Source organism: Mustela erminea, chromosome 10 (assembly GCF_009829155.1).
Source record: "Mustela erminea isolate mMusErm1 chromosome 10, mMusErm1.Pri, whole genome shotgun sequence".
In the NCBI taxonomy this organism is placed as follows: Eukaryota; Metazoa; Chordata; class Mammalia; order Carnivora; family Mustelidae; genus Mustela; species Mustela erminea.
The window spans coordinates 66,727,512-66,747,435 of record NC_045623.1 but is presented as its reverse complement, the minus strand read 5'-3'; the positions used below and the strand labels follow the sequence as shown (position 1 = coordinate 66,747,435).

Sequence of the window (19,924 nt, the reverse complement as noted above, 5' to 3'; positions counted from 1 at the left end):
GGGTGAGAAGGATGATTTTTTTGGAAACGGTGCTTGTGCTGACCACTTCTGAACACACAAGCTGGGCAGGGAGGACACTAGGGCCACAGTGAAGAGCAGGAGGGTTAGTATAAGGGGATGTCTTTCTAAGGTCAGACAATTGTCACAGCACGTAACCTGGAAGGATGAGCCCAGTCAATCAAATGGAAAACAGGAACCCAGGGCACAGGAGAGAAGTGGTTTAAAATCCCAATAATCAAAATAGTAATAACTATAAATTAAAAATTTTAAAAAATAAAATCCATGGGGCTCCCGGGTGGCTCAGTCAGTTAAGCATCTGCCTTTGGCTCAGTTCAGGATCTCAGGGTCCTGGGATGGAGACCCGTCGGGCTGCCTACTCAGCAGGGGGTCTGCTTCTCCCTCTCCCTCTACTGCTCTCCCACCCCCGTCCCCACTTGTGCATGCGTGCGCACTCTCACTCTCTCTCTAAAATAAATAAGTGTTTTAAAAGAATAAATATAGAATCTGGGGTGCCTGGGTGGTTCAGTGGGTTAAAGCCTCTGCCTTCAGCTCAGATCATGATCTCAGTGTCCTGGGATGGAGCCCTGCATTGAGCTCTCTGCTCGGCGGGGAGCCTGCTTCCTCCTCTCTCTCTGCCTGCCTCTCTGTTTATTTGTGATCTCTGTCAAATAAATAAATAAAATCTTTAAAAATAAATAAATAAATAAATATAGGATCTTAACAATTTCCTCAGAGAGATATGCTAAGATATTGCATTCATAAACCGAAATGGAATGTATGGAAAGGAATCATTAGAGATCGGGTGCTTTTACAAACTGAAAAAATAACTGGGAGATAAAGTCAAAGAAATTCTCAAGAAACAGATCAAAGACACAAAAGCAAGAAAATTAGAGGATCGATACAGAACAACTAGGAGGATTTCCAGAAAAGGACAAGAAAGACGTGGTATGGAAAAAAAAAAAAAGTTGAATCTCCAGATTCATGATGCAAAGGTCCCACCAAGCACCCAGCCTAATTAATGGGGAAAAAATCCACATCGAGGCACATTACTGCAAAGTTTTACAGCACCAGGGATGGAGAGAGTATCTAGAAATCTTCTAGAAACCAGATGATGAGTGGGGAAGAAACCTAGGCAAAGCCTCTGGAATCATGGCACGAGAACTGTCCACAGCCAAGGAGGGAAGCCAGAAGACCATGGGACAATGTTGTCACAATTCTTAACAGGATCAGCTCTGAAGCTGAACGTCTGAGTTCTGATCCTGGCCCTGCCACTCACTGGCTGTGTGACCATGGCCAAGTTACTTAACTTCACTGGATCTTGGTTTCCTCGTCTGTAGAACAAGCACAGTAATCATCTCTACTACCTACTTTAATGGCTTGGTATAAGAATGAATGAATTCAAGTCAACTATGCCTAACACATAGTCATAAGCACTGGAATTATAGTTCTTATTATCAAAATTCTCCAGCCAAACAGTCAAGAATGAGCCGCTTTTCAGACAATCATCTTTACTGACCTCTTACAACTTCATTGGAGGATGCCCTCCAGCAAATGACAGGGTTACACCAAGAAAACAAGAAAATACAATGCAAAGGGCATTTGCATTTCTTTCTGGGTGCCAGCATCTGAATCCCTTTCTTCTACTGGGAAAATTACTCACCTTATAAGGCATCCCCCCCCAGTCCACTTCAACCCCCCCCAACACAAACACAATGAAAATACACACAGAAGCTGAAAATATCTGATCCCTTGCATCCTTTGGCTTGTCCACCCATGTTCCCTACCATGAGCACCCTGTGAAGCAGTAGTCCCCCGCAACATCCTCTGTTTTTTTCTCCATAGTATTATTATCACTTGGTCAACTTTATATTTAACTTGTTCCCTTCGTAACTGTGTCTCCCCACTCTAGAATGTAAGTTTCATGAGTGTAGAAATTTTTTTGACTGTTGGCTTACTTTCTCAGCATCTAGAAGAGTACCTAGCTCATAGGAGGTGCTCAACACAAATTTGTTGAATGAAGAAAGGACATGTTTCCCAGCCTCCTTTTGCAGCCTCCAATGGCATGTGTAAAAACAAGCAGTCAGCAATAACCAATGACCAAGGACCGTGGCTCTGCTGCCAATGTCTGTCACACACTGTTTTCACCGCACAGCCCTGTTGCAGGATTTGGAGTAAGATTCTTGGCTATGTAGCTTCCAAGCCTGGGTCTCTAGCCTTAGTAGGCAATTATGAGAGCCACCCAGCATCCTTTCATAAAAAAATCTCTTTTCTGCTTAAACCAGTTGCAGTGCATGATACAGGCATGAACCAAGAAATGGGAAAGTCCTGCAAAGGAGAGCTTCAAAGAAGGGCCCCAGGAGGTCAACCGTGCCGTAGACTAGCTCTTACTTCATTGAGGTGTAGGAGACACGGAACGAAGCTAACCTGATGTGTTCGTGCATTTAGGGAAGTATGATTGACAGGTGCCACAAAACTGATGGAATGTTTAGGGAGAAATAATAACATACATAAATTTGAGACTAGCAAATGAAGAAAGAGGGGATATATATCCAGGAAAACAATGTATTGCACCCCAAAGGAGAAGTTCCCATAGTACAGGACTTGATTCCACCACCTGTACCAAACCTAACACTATGCTGAGAAAGTGGACCCAGAGAGGGCTATAGAAACAATTTATCATTACCTGTCCCTTCCCAAGTCTCCCCTCTCCAAAACTTGTCCCATTTAAAACCCAACCTGCTGACTTGCTCCCAATCCCCATCCCCATCCCCATCCCCACCCCCGAGAAGTCTCTGGAAGTCCCATAACTCATTGGCTCATTTGTAGATCATAAAACATCTTCCAGACACTTCAGTCCCCTGACAGTCTCAGTTTAGTAATTAAGATGTCCCATCCAGATTAATAATCTCAACACTGAGCTTCATTTATAGGGAAGCTCCTCCCTTCCCACACCTTGGACGTGCCTCAGGCTGGGAACTCTGTGCAGGACGAGGGGCAATGTCTCCAGCCTCCTTACTCTTTCCATTGCAGTGGCACGAAGGGACTCCCTTGCCGCTCTGTGGACCCAGCTGTTCAGTGGGAGAGCTCCCCTGGTTGGCACCCCCACCCCCACCCCACTGTATCCTGTGAGACACCTCCAGTCTCTCTCACCCCTGCCTGGCAAGATGCCATCTTGGGCAAAGAAGGTAGGTCTGAGAACCACCACCAGGCAGGTCGCCCGGAACACAACCTCCTACCCCGTCACAGGTGGCAATGGTGCAGCCACCCTCTTCAACACCATCAGGCCAGGAGAGACACAACCATTCCTCAGCTTCAGGGGCTGTGCAGGGCTCTCTGGGTGGACCTCTGAGAACCCCCTCACTTGAGTTGTGGAGAGGAAAAAACAATCCTTTCCCCCTCTTCAGCGCCACCAGCCATGGGGGAACGAAACGTCACAACTTTTCAACAACTGCCTCCAAAGAAATCACCTCTTTGGAGAATTTGGAGGAATCCAAGCCAACCCAAGGGCACGCCAGGTAAGGATCCCCAAATCCCAGTTTAGTTTGGGCACCTACAGCCCGGCTTTAGAACGCAGTTAAGTCCCACTTTAGAAGATGGCCACCAGTGCCTCTGGTCAATCCCTAGTGTCGGGGCTCAGCCAGAACCCTGAGGACAAAATCCCCAGAGTGGATTATACCCAGTCCCCACTATGCACAGGCATAAGGAGAGAATGTGCGGCAGCCTGGGCTGCACGGAGTGCCCCGCGCAGGCTGGGAAAGCACCGGGCTGGAGGCGGGGCTTTCGAGATCGGAATCCTCATTGGCCATAACAGGTGCCAGTCAACAATGGGCATTCGGGACCCAGAGATAGCCCCACAAATCTTAGAGGCCGGGGAGCACAGCGATTAGGGCTTCACCACTCACCAGCTGTGTAGCCCGGGACAAATTACTCTCCTCCTCTGGCTATGTCTCCTCGCCTGCAAATCCGGGAAGATAAGAGTAAACGCCTTCAGAGCGTTGTTGGGAGAATTATGGGAATTATGTTTGTAACATGCTTAGAGCATGACTGGACTACAGTCGGTACCATGTTTAGCTCTTGTTTTTGTTTTTGTAACCTAGACACGTGGAAGAAAATATTAGAAAAAGACAACTAAGTAAGTTGAAGGTGGGGCCACCGTGTTGCCCAAGTCTAGGGAGCTTCGTTCATATAGATGGGGTTACGTGGCGCCCCCTGGAGGTGCACACCCCAGGAGCTCGGGCTGAAGGCAACTGCCCCCAGGAGTGGGCCCACGAAGGATCGGGGACCCGCTCTCTTTATTAGGTGATTTTAAAAAACTGGTTAGCATTATTTCACTAAAAATATGAATTTATTTTTAGAATGTTAATAAAACATGCTCCCAAAAATAGTAACAAGAGCAAACAACAGTACTTGGCCAATGACAAAAAGAAGAGCAAGGAAGGAAATGACAAAGGAAAGTCTTGGGAGATATGACTATATATAAAATTTCAAATTTCTGTTTTAAAATTATCATTAGAAACTTTAAACAGCAGACTCCTAAAAATATTAGCAACAGATACAGTGAACAAAGCATTAACATTCTCAGCTTACAGTCTACCTATATGGAATAGTAAATGTTTAAATTTTTTAAGTAAGATATTCAGACCCCAATGTAAATACCAACTTGCCAAAGAGGAGCTATGAATGTGAACTGACACAAAACAGACGTGAGGTTACACTAACGTTCAAATAAATGTTAAAAAAAAAAAAAAAAAAAAAAAAAAAGATAACCGGATGTCACCTCCACCTTCAAATTAGGAAATTATTTTGGAAACTCTGGTGAAGGTGCAGGGAAGTAAGTTCTCTAAAACGTGGCATGCAGTTGTGTAAATGGGTGTAACCCTCTAAAGACCTATTTGATAATTTGTGTCAAATGTTACTACCCTCTCACCCAGTCATTTTCATCTCTGGGGATCCAGCCTAAGAAAATAATCAGAGATGCAAACAGGGATTACTGCACGAAATTTACTGCAGCATTATCTGTACGAAGGGAAGAGGTAAAAAATTCTAAGCACTATGCCCTGTGCAAGTAATATATACACAGATTTGTTTGTATGGGCATAAACTCCCTCTGAGAGGCCAAGCATCACCAGCTGTCACCAGCAAAGGGAATGGGGCAGGGGCAAAAAAGACAAAAGGAAGGCTTTCCTAAGAACCCTTTTTGGGTCTTCTGAATTTTAAACTATTTTAAGGGGCTGCCTATTTAAAAAGATTTGACAAATTTAATAAAATGCATGTATTTTTGTATGTTTACAAGGAATTTTAATAACATGGAAGAGGTTTATTACAATAGAATGTAGAGTTTAAAAATAAGTACGTAAGACTATATTCAGAATGATCTCAAGGATATAAAAAATATAATTAATATAAAGTATTTTTAAAAAGAAGATAAATGAAATATACCAAAATGTAAATGGCAGCCTTTGTGTGGGGGCCAAGGGGGGAGTAAAATTATAAGCAAATATTATTTCCATCTGCATATGCTTCTATAGTTTCCAATTCTTCTATGATAAGTATATACTACCAACACAAGTTAAAAAAAAAAAGAAAGAAATTAAAAATAAAGAATAAAAACAAGCCAAATTATTTTTCAAAAGGTAATCCACCTCCCAAAGCAGAATTATAAGTAACAGAAAACAATTTGTCACAAGTCAAGAAGGCACTCTTATCTGAGAGGCTATAGCTGGGAGCCAGGAGGAAGCCTTGACCATGATTCCTGCTTCAGAGATGTCCTTCCATGAACCATCTGCCTTGTCTGGGCTGCTTCTGGGGGGAACCAGCAGAAACCAGTCATGCAAATGCTGCTTCTTGAGAAAGTCTACTCTGATAACACTTTGTCAGTGCTGACCTGTGAGCTCTCCTGAGATCAGGACAGACCCTAGGACTCAAGTCCCATCCACAACAGGAGCCAGCCCTGGTAACCAGCATGCGGGCCCTACCTCCAAGTTACTATGTCCACCTGCTGCCCGCCCCAAGGCAGAGGCTGAGCCTGGGCTATACCCACTTATCCAGGGCCGGATATAAAGCCTAGCATATGATAGGGTTCCAGGAAGCATTTGCTGAACAAATGAATAAATTAAAGAATGATATTCTAGACTGGTGCTGTCCAACTGAACTTTCTGTGGTGATGGAAATGTTCCACCTCTGTTCCATCCATTATGGGTGGCCACCAGCCACAGGGGTCTACTGAGCACTTGAAATGCGGCTCGTATGACTAAGGGACTGGATTTTCAATTTTATTTAATTGTAATTTATTTTAATTTTAAAAGTGTTCCATAAAAACACTGACATCACAGGGTAGTTTAAGATTACACAAGACAATCCTTTAAAAAAAAAGAAAGAAAGAAAAGAAAAAGAAGGGGTGCCTGGCTGGTTCAGTTGGTAGAACATGGGATTCTTAATCTTGGGGTTGTGAGTTTGAGCCCCACATTGAGTGAAGAGATTACTTAGAAAAAAAAATCCTTAATTAAAAAAGAAGAAGAAGACAAGGAAGAAGGGGAAAGGAAACTTCAAAGACCAAAATGGAAAGGCAAATCCCAGGCTGGGGAAAATATTCACAAAACATGTAACTGACAGAGGTTTTCTCTCCAGAACATATAAGAGAATACTTAAAACTTACTAAAAAGTAAGTTTTAGTTACTTAAGACAAGACTACTCAATAAAGGGGCACCAGGGTGGCTCAGTGGATTAAGCCTCTGCCTTTGGCTCAGGTCATGATCTCAGGATCTTGGGATCGAGCCCTGCATCAGGCTCTCTGCTCAGCAGGGAGCCTGCTTCCTCCTCTCCCTCCTACTGCCTTTCTGCCTACTTATGATCTCTCTCACTCTCTCTCTCTCTGTCAAATAAATAAAATCTTAAAAAAAAAAAAAAAATGGAAAGAAAAGAAAAACAAGCACCAGAGAGAGGGGATAGAGTACTGTGCCATAGAAGAGCATCAGAAGAAGTGAGGCCTGCGGACCTGTCCTGGCTCTCTCTCAGTAAGACCAGCAGCAACAGCAGCTCATTTCTGTTAACACGCCTACTGGGTGCTAGCCCCTGAGCTAGGTGCTCCCCACATCAGTCCTAAGAGACAGGAATTACCTCCATTTTACAAATGAGGAAGACCGAGGCTCACCATTAATGACTTTGGCCAAGGTTCAGCAAGTGGTGTAGTAAGTAGTCCGTAGTAAGGGTCTGAACCCAGTTCTGACTCCAAATGCCAAGTGGCCACATTTGCACAAGTAACAACATGGCCTCTCTGAACCTTAGTCTTCCCATCTATTCAAGTGGGGGATTGAACGAACTTTAATGATTTGGGCAGAGCTTATAGTTTACAGTCCTGAAGCCATAACAGGCTTGTAGAGAAGCCAGCAGGCCGACATGATGCCCCCAGGGAGCTCTGTCGAAACCTGACCTGGAGTGGGGATCCAGGGTCTGTACACCAATTTCCACCCCTCGGCAGGACCTCGGAGACCCACGGTGTGGCTCCCAGTCCTCAGTTCCAACACCTGGTCCAAGGTTTTTCATCTTAGAGGAGTTTGGGTCAGATGTAGTATAACCACCAATATCTGCTCTTTAAATCACAAGATGACACACATTTTTAAATGCCTGAAATTTTGCCTTGGAGGGAGGGAGGGTGTGTGGCAGGGAGTACCTACAATCCTGGGCCAGTCCCTCTGGGACAGCCATCATGCCCCTAGCTCCTCTACAAGCCCCTGGCTTGTCCCTGCATCCCAGAAAGACCTGTGATCACTGAGGCCAACTCTTCCCAGAAACGAGAGGATAGGGAGGCCCAGACAGGTGAGAGGACATGTCCATGGTCCCCTAGCAAGCTAGGGGCAGCCGTCATTATGCAGAGCCCCACATAGGTGCTGGAAAGGGAATATGAGTGCGTGCACATGTGGGAACTCCTTGCATATTTGTCAGTCTCACATACACCGAGAGCTTACTGTGTGTTCAACCATGTGGGAAAAACAAGAGCACACAAACTGGACAGACACTGGGTTGGATCCCATCTCCAGCCTTCCCAGACATCCACTCTGAGCCAGACCCTGTGACATGCAGGGATCAGGAAACTCTACCCCTGTCCTCAAGACCACAGAAGTCAACAGAAAATCACCACAGGGTGAACAGTGCTATGGCAAAAGCAAGGATAAGGGCTGTGTGTGTGCTAGAGCTCCACCAAAACCCAGCCTAGGGAGAAAAGGAAGGCTTCTGGGAGGAGATGGTGCTGGAGCTGGGTCTTAAAGAAGAATTAGGAGTCAGTCTGGTGGCAAGGGAAGGGAGGAAAGCCCTTCCAAGAGGTTCTGTTTACCAAACATTTACATGACAGCAGTAACAACAATAATAATAATCCTAAAATTTACTGAGCATTATACCATGGGCCAGTCCCTGTACCAAAGCACTTGTACATGTATTAACTCATTTCATCCTCTTGTGAGATCATTGCTATTATTATCCCCATTCTGAAGATGAGAACACCGAGGAGCAGAGAGCTCAACGACATGCCCCAAGTTCCCCATGTTAGTCCCCAGAGCTAGGATTCAACCCTGGTGGCCTAGTTCTATGCCCACAGCTTCAGCCAGCACCCTCGGATACGTACTTCATGCCAGACTTGGTACTGGACACAGGGGTACAGAGATGAATCAGAAGCAGCTCCTCGTTTATAAAGACAGAAGGACAAGGAAAGAGAAAAACCCCAGGTCTGGAGCCACGTAAGGAAAAGTCCAACACTGCTGGAGAACGAGCAGAGCAGGCATCAGGAAGAGATGAGCTGGACTACTGGGAAAGCCTTGGACATCACACCAAAGGGCTCAGATTTTCCCACTGGCCAACCGGTTGCCAGTCTATGAACCAAGCTGTAGTATCAGACGTGACCTTTAAAGCATGCACCAAAGACCAGAAAATAAATGGATGTCTCTACAGATGGGTAAGTGGATGATAAAATACCAATCTATTTAAGAGAGGGCTTAAAACTAATAACCTCATTAGGCATCTTGTCCATAAACACACACTAAAAATATAACTGCTGTCCTGTGGACTGAGGAAAGACTCTTGTCCTTGTATTCAGAAAACTTGGATACCCCTGCTGTCAAGGATGGGAAGTAACAAAAAGTTTCTAAGCAAGGAATTCTTGGGATAGTAAGGTCTGGGATTTCTCTTCTCTGCCCACCCCTGGACCCCCGCCTCTCCGAGCCCCTCAGCCTGCTGGAAGTCAACCATCTAAAAGCCCCAAGAAGAGCTAACCCGGGCGAGAAGCTCCAATACAGAGATATTCTCACAAAAAGTGCTACGTAAGTACAAATGACTGTTTGATCAATCATTTGGCCTCGGCGTGGGATTTGGTTAGAATTAAAGCCATCTGGCTGCTGGGGGTGGGGGAGGAGGGTGATGGGGGAGGAGACAAGCGGGCGGGAAAATGACCCACCCCCTCCCCCAGAAAGCATTGTTAAAATATAAGGGGGAAAAACAGTCAAGTCCCTGCTGTTATTTCAGCCTAAGCCACTTAATCCTTCAGCACATAAAGCAACTTATTTTACGACCTTTTCCCTTTAAAAAGTAAATCTGAAGACGCTGCCTTGAATTCAGATATCTCTGAAACACACAACTCATCCCTCCCAGTGAAATATCCTGTTTCATAAACCTTCTTCGAGATACTTGAAACTGCAGATCACTAAATGCCTAGCTTTAGGCATCTGACATTCCAGAGAATTAATATTTAAACTTATTATAGGAAAAAAAGAATTGAGTTTGGTTGAAGCATGAAATATTTAATAGCGTCTCCAAATTAGAAACCCTATTTTGTTTCGCACTGGAAATGCCAACGTTATTACCTGGGCTTTGCACTCAAATAAGATAAAATGCACAGGCGGTCTTGAGATTAAACACATAATTACGGCCGTGTTCTCCAGAGAGAAGGGGAGTGAGGCAGGTTTGGGGAGTGGAAGCGATCGAGTTTCATTTTTACGATACACTTAAAATTATACTATCATCCTCTGCCTGGAGGGTTGGGCTTGAGACCGTTGAAGCTACTTAATCACCAAAAAACCGTGTCAAGATCCGTGGACCCACGGAGGCCTACTCACAGTCTCACGAAGCCGTCTCTGTCTTGGAATGGGCCCGCTGCTGGACAAGACCCGGTAACTTTCTCTACTCACTAGGACAAAAGTATTAAGTGGTTTGGGATAAAAATTAAGCTTCAATTGACACAGTGGATCCTGGCAACCTCGGCCAGCACATGTAATTTATTTACAGGGTTGGAAAGTCGGCAAAATACATCATCAGCTCTTACACAAACTTCTACTAGGTATTAAATACCCAAGCCTCAGAGAAGTAATTCATATAGTCCAGCAACGTTCCAAAACAAACCCACTCTCCAGCCCTCCGGAGAGCTTAAAACAGCAAATGGGATCTGTATTTTTAAAAGTAAGGTTTATAATTCTCCCTGGTTTCTTGCTAAAGCTTTATTTTCCATCAAACCTGTTATTTAAAAAAAAAAAAAAAAAAAAAAGGAGGCAACAACATCTAAAAGAGTAATCTAGTTGTTAAAAAGACACAAGTAGGAAGAGGCTGGGCCACATGGCAACCAGCGCCCTCCTGATTCTTCTTCCTATTCTTCCTTTCAGACTCAGGGTCATCATCCAAAGGCAAAGAAGGCTGGGGCCATAAAGACTTCTGCACGAAGTGTGATTCTCTGAGAATGTCCACCGTCTCATGACGTGTGCCCCCTCGTGCAAGGCCACAGACACAAACCAGCAGCGGGACTTTTCCTTCCCCTAGGGGTCATTTGATTCATTCTTCATCTGACATAAAAGACCCATTTCCCACAAACAAATGCTCACGTTTACTCTGATTCCTGGGATGTTCTCCCTCCCAAGCCCTTCTTCGTCCCGTGATCGAACAGGAAATGACTGTTCAGCAGATCTTACGCCACATGCCCAATGAAGCATGCATTCTACCATAGGTGTGGTGGGGCTTAAGAGAAATTCTCTTCAAACATCAAAAGGTGTCTTCAGAAGCAGTGAAAGGGAGATCGCAACCAGCGTCTGGGCAAGGAATCGCCCTGAACTGTGGGAAAGGCTCAAAAAGGGACTAGAACTCACAATAACCACTAGGACATGTAAGTGTTCTGCTGCTTCGGAGAAGGAGCTGTTTCTAGAGGGTCCCTCCACAGCCTCAGAGAATCCTTGCCTGAGGACCCCATGTCACGACTGGGAAATGCTGTCTTTCCCCCATTTCTACAGTAGGGAGGTGGACAGATGCACACAGTCTGCCCATAAAGTCACACCTCGGCCTGTTAGCAGAGACTCAGAATGGGCTCCTCCAGAGAACAGCTGTCTGGACCAGCCTGCAGCCTTCTACCATCTTCCCCCAGGATGGGGGGCCCACTCTCTAGGCACGGCAACTCCTCACCACTGCCTAGGGTTTAAAGCCCATCCCGGCTAAATGCTGTGCTTTAGCCGGGAAAGTACAGGCTTTGCTGTCAGAGCTGAGTTCAAACTCCAGGCTTTAAGACTTACTAGCTAGTGAGCTTATTACTGGGGTCAATACTTAAACTCTCCAAGCCTCAGTCGCCCCATCTGGAAAACTAGAATAATGCCTCCTTTTCTCACAGGGTAATTGGGCATCATTAAATGCAGTCAAAGATACAGTGCCCAGCCTGGCACACAGTAGGTGCTCAGTAAAGATTAGCTAACTGGCCCCCTCACACTTATGTTTTCTCCGGCAGTCAGCCTCAGGGCTCAAGAGTTCAAAAGAGAAGTCAAGTCTGAGACAAAGATGACTTCTTCCCACAGCCTCGATCCTCCCTGACTTCCCCAGTCCAGTTCATGTGGAATCCCCGAGCTTCAGAGCAGGAAGGGACAACGGACCATCCCGTCCAACTGTTTCCCATTTTACAGATGGGGAAACAGAGACTCAAAGCCAAGAGCGTGGCCCGCATGCATCGAGGCTGCACAATGGTGCATGTGTTCGCTCCAGACAGGCCCAACCATAACCACCAAATAAATTCAGGCCATACAGGAAATGCATTATTCAGTTAGCGGACTGAAGGTCTCCTCAGTGCATCTGACTCAAATGCTGACTTTAAAAACACAGCTCGTAATGCTCACACAATCTGCCCCGATCCACCGGAAACCCTCTGAAGGAATAACCCTTTGGAGTTTAGAGGAAGATGGGGGAAAGAAGAAAACAGATGCTTTCGGGGACTTTAAACTGTAAGACCACTGGGTTAGGGTTGTATTCTCCCCACCCCCACCCCATCCCAGGTCTGTTTCCTTTCAGTTTCTTATAAATAAGGCCTAGGGAGACCAAAACAGCTACAACCACCCCCCCGCCCCTTTTCAGCTATCAGTCCCGGACTTTGCTTCTAATGCTGAGAGCTTTTTTTTATTATTATTCATTGTAAACTATTAATTCGCGCAGCCACTGTTGATAAACAAGAAGTCCGTTTTTAAACTGCTAGAATCATTAGCACAGTGAAGGCGAGCAGCACGAATATTTCAGGAGTTTGCTCTTTTTTTCCTGGCCCTGGTATTACAGCTGGGCTTTCTGCATAAGGCAGTTGAAGTTTTCAAAGCCCACTGCAGAAGTTTGTTTCATTTCTTCTCCCCCTTTGAATCGAAATGTCTTTGTTTCTTTAAGCACAAAAATAAACTACCCCCTACCAAAAGAAACAACACAACTCTCCAGGTCCAAACTCATTGCAACTAAAATCTGTATTAGCAAAATAAATGAACAAACCACATAATCTAACGTCACATATAATCATATTCTATAAGGTGAGGTTGTTGAAATACCACCGTATCAGTTTCAAAAAAGGGGATTCTGGTCCAAGAAAATTGAGGGAAGGAAGAGCCATTACCCTCTCTATGCAAAAGCCATAATTAGCAATAGTCACTGGTCAATTTACAAATAAAGTTGGTATTTATTTGTTTGTTGTTTCTTTTTTTCCTAATCCTATCCAAAAAAGGATTGAAAACTTTAGTTTCTCTCCTTTTCTAGGATGCTGGCCAAACTCCACAAAATAAAACCAAAGAAAATGATGATAATTATGCAACATTCAAAACAAAGAACATAAGAATATATTTTTTTAAATGATTCATTGTGCACTTATGCCTGTAATGAGATTTTAACGCACTGTAAAACTAAGTGTGCTGGCTCATTTAGCTTCTCACGCAAATATAACGCAGAGAGATGAATAAGTCAAAGACGGGGTGGGCTTTTTTTTTTTTCTCAGAAGTGTGAAGGAAAACCATAGCATATAAAGAAACTTACGCTTTTAAATCACAGATGGAACAACACAGCCTATCTATATGACGCCACGGCTAAAGGGGTCCTCAGACCTCAGCCCAGCAAAGCACGACAGGTAAAATGACCAAAAACGACCAGGCCGAAATTAAGTCACGATCTCCTGTGATGGTCTCCTTTTCATTTGTATACCAAGTCCCAGCAGCTTCTGGAGACCTTGGGAGGTAGGAAGGGAAGAGAAATTCTAGCCGCCCAGGATTCTTAGGGAATCTTTGGGAATTCTATTTCTGCTACACGTCTATAAAAGATTTGTCGGATACATAACTCTCAAGACTGTAGACGCAACATGTTCCTATCGCGTTTGTGTACCCACACACATACATGTCTCTCTTTGTCTCACAGAGCCTGACATTTGGCCAGCAGGTTTTTCTCCCCCTTTTTTGAAACCTCAAGCACCGAAAAAATTTGGATCTGATTATTTCCGGATCGCAGGACCAGCACTTTAAAATGGATGAAATGCAAGCAAATTGCCCACCAGAGCCGGAGGGGGTAAATGCTTTCAAAATAACTCATACCTTTCTATTAGGGGTGCACTAGCCCCTCCAAAGACTCCCCAGGACATACAAGGGCTTCTGATTTGGATGAAGAAATTCTACCAGGTAACACCACCAAAACCGTCATGTTTACTCTCCACCATTCCTGGTCTGTAATGCCCGACAAACAAACTACAACTGCATTTTGTTTTCCTTTTTTTGAGAAAAAAAAAATCTATATACTAGCTATTTTTTTAAGTTACAAGATTGACTACTTCTTGGCATTTACGGCCATGTTACAATGGCTGTTTACTAATGGCAGTGACACACATGTGTCACGATCCTCGGTCCCTTTTTTTGTTTTTGCTAGGACTTGCCCCGTCTCAGCACACTGTGAAAGGATCCCAGAGAGTCGCTGTGAATTAAATAGCGAGCTCATTATCTGGCGTAGTCTGGGAAGAGCAACTCTGGACAAATGGTAAACTAAGAAGTTTTCTAACTATGGCATAGATATTACTTCCAAAAAGGACAGAAAAAACACCAAAAGCAAAAATATTTTAAATTCTCTGGGAATATTCAGGTGGCCATCCACTATGCTAGCTCTCAGCGAAGGTACAAGCTGGGGAACCAGAATCGAATATTTGGAAGAGAGAGGCTTAGAAACCACCACTCTCTCAGGGGCGCCTGGGTGGCTCAGTGGGTTAAGGCTCTGCCTTCGGCTCAGGTCATGGTCTCAGGGTCCTGGGATTGAGCCCCACATCGGGCTCTCTGCTCAGCAGGGAGCCTGCTTGCCCCTCTCTCTGTCTGCATCTCTGCCTACTTGTGATCTCTCTCTGTCAAATAAATAAATAAAATCTTAAAAAAGAAAGAAAGAAAGAAAAGAAAAAAGAAACTGCCACTCTCTGTCGGTAGCTTTGAGCACATCCTTGAGCCTCAGTGTCTTCATCTATAAAATGGGAGTCAGAGTCATGATGTGCCCAGCACTCTAAAGACCACAAAGCACTCTACATCTGTCCCCTTAGAGCAGCCCACAAGGTAGGCAGAGCACAGTTGGCGTGAGGGCAGATGGGAGAATGTGTGGGAACACACGGTGGAAACCGGAAAGCACTGTGCACAGGGAACAAGCGTCATCGGGCCATCACCACAAAGCCGTCTGCCTCCATAAAGCCCAGATGTTTACCTTCTTTCCTTGTCAGGACTTCCAAAGGCACAGTGTTGGGTGTTTAATAATAAGAAAGAAAAATGCAGCATCTGGTAATCTGGCCTTTGCAGCTGCCTGGAATCTGGATAAACGGGACTCTGCCATAAACAGATCGTGATTCTTATTGTAAATGATGACAATGTTAGTCCATGACGTCGCACCATCCCCAGCGCCTCCTGACTCCAGATCTGGAAACGCCGAGAAGCCCAGCATATATGGATGAGTTGCTGGATTCAAGGGCTCGCTCCCTTCCTCGGCTTAGGGTCTATCTGAAGCAGAAGACAGCTCATCTGAAACCTGACCCCAGGCGGAGCAGTACCGTCTTCTCTCTGGGCAGACGTGGACACAAAAGACCCGAAGCTTGGCTCCTCTCGGCTTCCCCCGGCCAGCACACCCGAGAGTGAGCTTCACATTCAATATTTTAAAAATCAAACCGGTCTCCCTCCTTTCCCTGCCTCCTTCACCACAAGTATCACTTACCCTAGCATGGTAGCCTGGCATGAATTAATAAAAGTGACCCCTTCTAGCTTCTTAGTTTATAAAGCATTCTTACAACCATCGTTAGATTTACCCTGGGAGGAGACATTATTACCTCTCATGCAAATGAAAAACCAGAGGCTGAGCACATTAAACACACCCCCAGAGGAATCCCCACAATAACCAGACACTGAAGAGACCCTTTCACTAAAGCTCTCCTTAGTCTTTCCAAATCGGTCTCGCACTAAATTGATAAGTGGGGAAACTAAGGCTCAGAGAGAGAACAGCTTCCCCCCAAGCTCCCACAGATCATAGGTGGCGGGGCATAGTCCGTGGATATTTTTTGATTGGTATTTGCATCTGTTTCAAATAAACCTATGATTTGGAGCTAGACACCGAACATTCAAAGGGTTACGTGGTCTGGGGAATATTTGAGCAGGAGCAGGGGCAGTAAGGTTCCTTGTGACATTTTTAAGAGAACTGCTGAAGCCCTGCGGGGAAGTTCATTTTGTCTCTGATCACTGAGGGACTGGACTGTGAGAAAGAACTCGCTTAGAAGGACAGAGGTCACAGTGGAAATTTCTTCAAGCCCAGGTCAGTGAGCAAAGGTTGGTCAGAGAACTCCCACCCAGACCCCGGGGTGGCCTTTTACACAGGAGACGTTTTCCCCACTCTCAGGCCTCAATTTCCTCATCTTTCAAATGGGTATGATAAATTCTACGCCACCAGCCTCACTGGAGACAGTGAAGAAAAAAGTTTAGAAGCCTCTTAAAAAGCTTAACCAGAACGACCATCTAAGGATACAAAGAAAGAAGCTGTTCCTCCCATCCCTTTATTCTCCTCTGCCCATTCCCAATACAATCCTGACTTAAATATCTCATATATCAGACATTGGTGGGGGAAGGGGAGTGTAAATAAAAATAACTGGGGTTTGGAAGAATCGAAGTAGAAAGTTCATGTGCAAAGCCTGATGAGGTCTCTAACCACGGCTCTGAGCAGAGACTACATTTAGGAGAGACATTCGCCAGGTCCTAAGAGAACTCCGTCTTCAGGGACAGCTACGATTTTTTTAAAACCTAAAACACTGCAGGAGGTACCTGTTTAAGGGAGGATTATGTGTGGAACGGTGCAAGCTAAAGAGCTCAGCACAGCAAATATTACTTGTGTCTTGCTTGCTACCTACCACTCCTCTCTCCCCAGTAAAAGAACACTTCCTATGCATACCCCAGTAATAATACTCTGAAGCCATTGTTTGCTGTGTCCACCCTTTCAAACAGGATCCCACTCTGTTGGAGAAGAGACTAACATTGGAAATGAGGCAAGAAATTGCACTCTTCAACAAAGTCAGGTGTTTTCATCAAGAAGAAAAACACTGTTTACATTCATTTCATTTTACCACTGCCTGAATTTGGAGGTTGGTTATTTTCTCCCCAGAAGAAGCTCTCATCTCTAAAACCAACTTTTCTAAGTTGCTGGGGCTGATGCTAAAGGATTTATGTCTACAGGGCCAAAAGAAATCTTTGTCTTCCTTGAGAATCACCTGAAAATAGAAACAAGAAGCCCGAAAAGCTAAAATAATGAAATCCCAAGCCTTGGTTTCTCTCAGGAAGAAAATAAGCTGGGAGGAGGGGGTACCAATCTGTACCTTAACAATCTCCCCAATTTCTGGTTAATTATCTGTCAGCATGAAACTTATAAATAATGACTCAATAATAATTAACTGTGATGAGAATGGGTTCATGAGAATGCCTGCATCATCGCCGACTTTGAGCCCATGAACCCTACTGGGGCCTGCACCTTACACCCACCAGCCTCACTGGGTAGAGGAAGGATATTGCAAAGGAACTTCTGACCAAAGATTATGCTTCTGAAGCTTCAAATTCAGAAAGGCCTTCTTTTAAGCCAGAAATTAACTCAGGCTGAATCACAAATTCATAAAATTTTCCATCAGGAATCCAGAAATCATCCGATATAATTAATTCCTTAATTGGCAGAAGGGGAAACTGAGGTTCCAAGAGGGGAGAGGTCTTGCTGAAAGCCTCTGGTTTTTGTTATTTAGCATCAGAATATGTCCAAATATGCCTGTAGGCAGTTCAGAGATAGTCGAGTTGCTAGTCACCCTAATTTATAAGATTTTTTGTAAGTTTCACACAACTTTTATCAGAAATACAGAGATGCAAAATCATGTAATCTGGACTTTCTATACACACCCTTCTCCAGAATAGGTTTATTGAGTTTAAATTAGATGCCTCTTAAACGGCCATCATTTTATAATGACGACCAAGTCCCAAACCACTAAAAAGAAACTCATGAACACTAGAGAAAGTACCACCAAGTTCCCACAAAGGTGTACAGTGTCCGGGCCAGGCGGCCCGAACTTCTCCACACCTTCTGCCAGGCATGCTGGTGGGGCGAGACTTACCCTTCCCGGCGGCAGCGGCTTTGGACTGCCCAAACTCTCTGGGGCTCCGTGGCCGGAGGAGGTCGTGGGCGCACGGCGGCGGCACAGGCGGCCGGGGCAGCAGGTCACGCGGGCCCCCATCCACGCAGCCACCGCCGCTCACGGTGACCCTGAAGGCCATGTGCGTACCGCCAAGGCCAGTGGGCCCGCGGCCTGGACCCGGAGCGCCGAGGGCCTCCTTCGGCCTCTTGTCTGAGCGCGCCTCCGCCACCTCGCAGTGCATGGCGGCAGGGCGGGCCACCGGGGGTCGCGCCGGGCTCCTGGAGAAGGGAGACAGCACCCGCGCGTTAGAATGAACGGAACAGCCCCCTTTCTTGTCCCAGGGTAGGTTTGGGCAGGTCACCACCACTCCTCGGTTTATTCCCCGTCTCTAAAATGGGTTAGCCCCACCACACTTACCTTAACCTGACAAACACACCTGATCCCGCAAAAGCCCCTTCCCGGCACAGAGTGGCTCGCACTTCTTCTCTGGTGTGTCGAGGGCCCTGGCCACCCGCCGCCACAGCGCATTCCGAGAAGCCCGTGCACCCTCCCGCTCAAATCTGCCTCCACCAACACCGGCCTTCTTCAAAGGAAGAATGGGGAAACTGAGGCCTGGAGCGGTGAGAGCGCCTGTACGGTGTCACCCAGTGAGACAGGAGCGGGCGGCAACCAGGATTTCCAGGGCAGGACTCTGGCGACGCTGCGGAGGCTACTCCAGGTAGGGCAGGGGCTGCGCGCCTCCTGGGCGCTTCGGAGACCCGGCTGCGCGCAGGGATGATGAACTGCGCACCCACCGGTCTGGGGCGCGGACCCTCCGAGACTTACCCACGACCACCCCAGCCCGAGAGTGGGCGTCCGATGATGGGCGCTCACTCCTGCGGCACGAACCCATCACGAGCACACGGAGACACGCACACTCCCACGCGCAGCAGAGAAAATGAACCCATCGCACCGGCAAACCCGCACAAAGTCGGTAACGCCCATGGACGCTGGCTCCCACGCATACCACACACCCCCGCAAATGCACACTGGAGACACGGCGTGCCACACGAATTGCTCTCTCATTCACCCGCTCAGACACTCAGCAACACCAGCAGCCTCACCGGCTCACACAACACAAACACGCGCGCTCGGTTCCTCTCCACAGGGTCTCGGCCCTTCCAACATCCCTCCTGGAACAAGGGCCCGGGGCCCCCAAACTCTCCTCTCCTCGCTGCGCTCCCGCGCCATTCCAAAGGTCCCGGGATTCCGGCTCGCTGGGACCCTACCCTCGGACCTCGGCCCTGGCGCCCACCCACTCCCCGGGTCATGAGCCGCGCCCCCTCTCACCTTGCCGCCGCGGCTGCAGCTCGCGGGGCGCACGGCTCGGCGCGCCTCCACTGGCGCCGCAGCCCCCGCAGCCGCCGCTGCCGCCGCGTCCTGCGGGGCGGCATCCCGGGGCGGGGGCGGGGCCCAGACCTGCCGGACAGCCGCTCCAGCCACTGGCTCGATGAGGCTGCCGCGTAGAGGCCAATCGCGGCGCGAGGGCGGGGCCTCCTTGCCTGGGGGCCTGGGCAGGGCCCGGCGCGGGGCTGGGCGGAGGGTTTGACAGGCGGCGGCTGTCGGAGCCCAGCGCTGCCCGCTGCCCTTCGGCCGCCTAGCCGGGCAGGGCGGCGCCGCGGGCGAGAGAGGCAGGGCCCTGTCGTCCGAGCTGGGCTGGCTGGGCGGCGGAGCGCACTGGGCGTCTGGAGAGCCAGGCTGTGTCCCCGCCTGGCCCAGCGGCTGAGACCGGACCCTTCCCTTCTCCGAGGTCAGTTTTCTCATCAGATGGATCCGCGAAACCTGCGCGCTGAGGTAACAGATGTGAAAGTGCTTTGAAAGTTTGGTTGCAGAATCCAGGCGACTCACTCAAGAACTTGCACCGCATTTCACAGCCAGTCCGCGGCAGCGTTGGGACGAGAACCGGGCATCTCCGACCACTTTTCTTACGTTTTTGTTTTTGTGGTGTTTTTCACCGTAGAGTCCAGC

At 47.0% G+C, this 19,924-nt stretch overlaps 1 protein-coding gene across 2 annotated transcripts in view; it reads right to left on the bottom strand.

Annotated features, from left to right (window-relative positions):
- Positions 1-19,333, bottom strand: part of GLIS1 (GLIS family zinc finger 1) — a 212,812-nt gene extending 193,479 nt beyond the window's left edge. The window contains exons 1-2 of one of the 2 annotated variants that reach the window (XM_032302592.1): positions 19,247-19,333; positions 17,897-18,195 (exon numbers count right to left, since the gene is read on the bottom strand). In XM_032302592.1, the coding sequence (XP_032158483.1) occupies positions 17,897-18,158 (262 nt within the window). In that variant the 5' untranslated portion in view covers positions 18,159-18,195; positions 19,247-19,333. Of the gene's footprint in view, positions 1-17,896; positions 18,196-18,334; positions 18,607-19,246 lie in introns of those variants that run through there. The other variant, XM_032302594.1, reaches the window with a different exon arrangement.
- Positions 19,334-19,924: the final 591 nt, after the last annotated feature.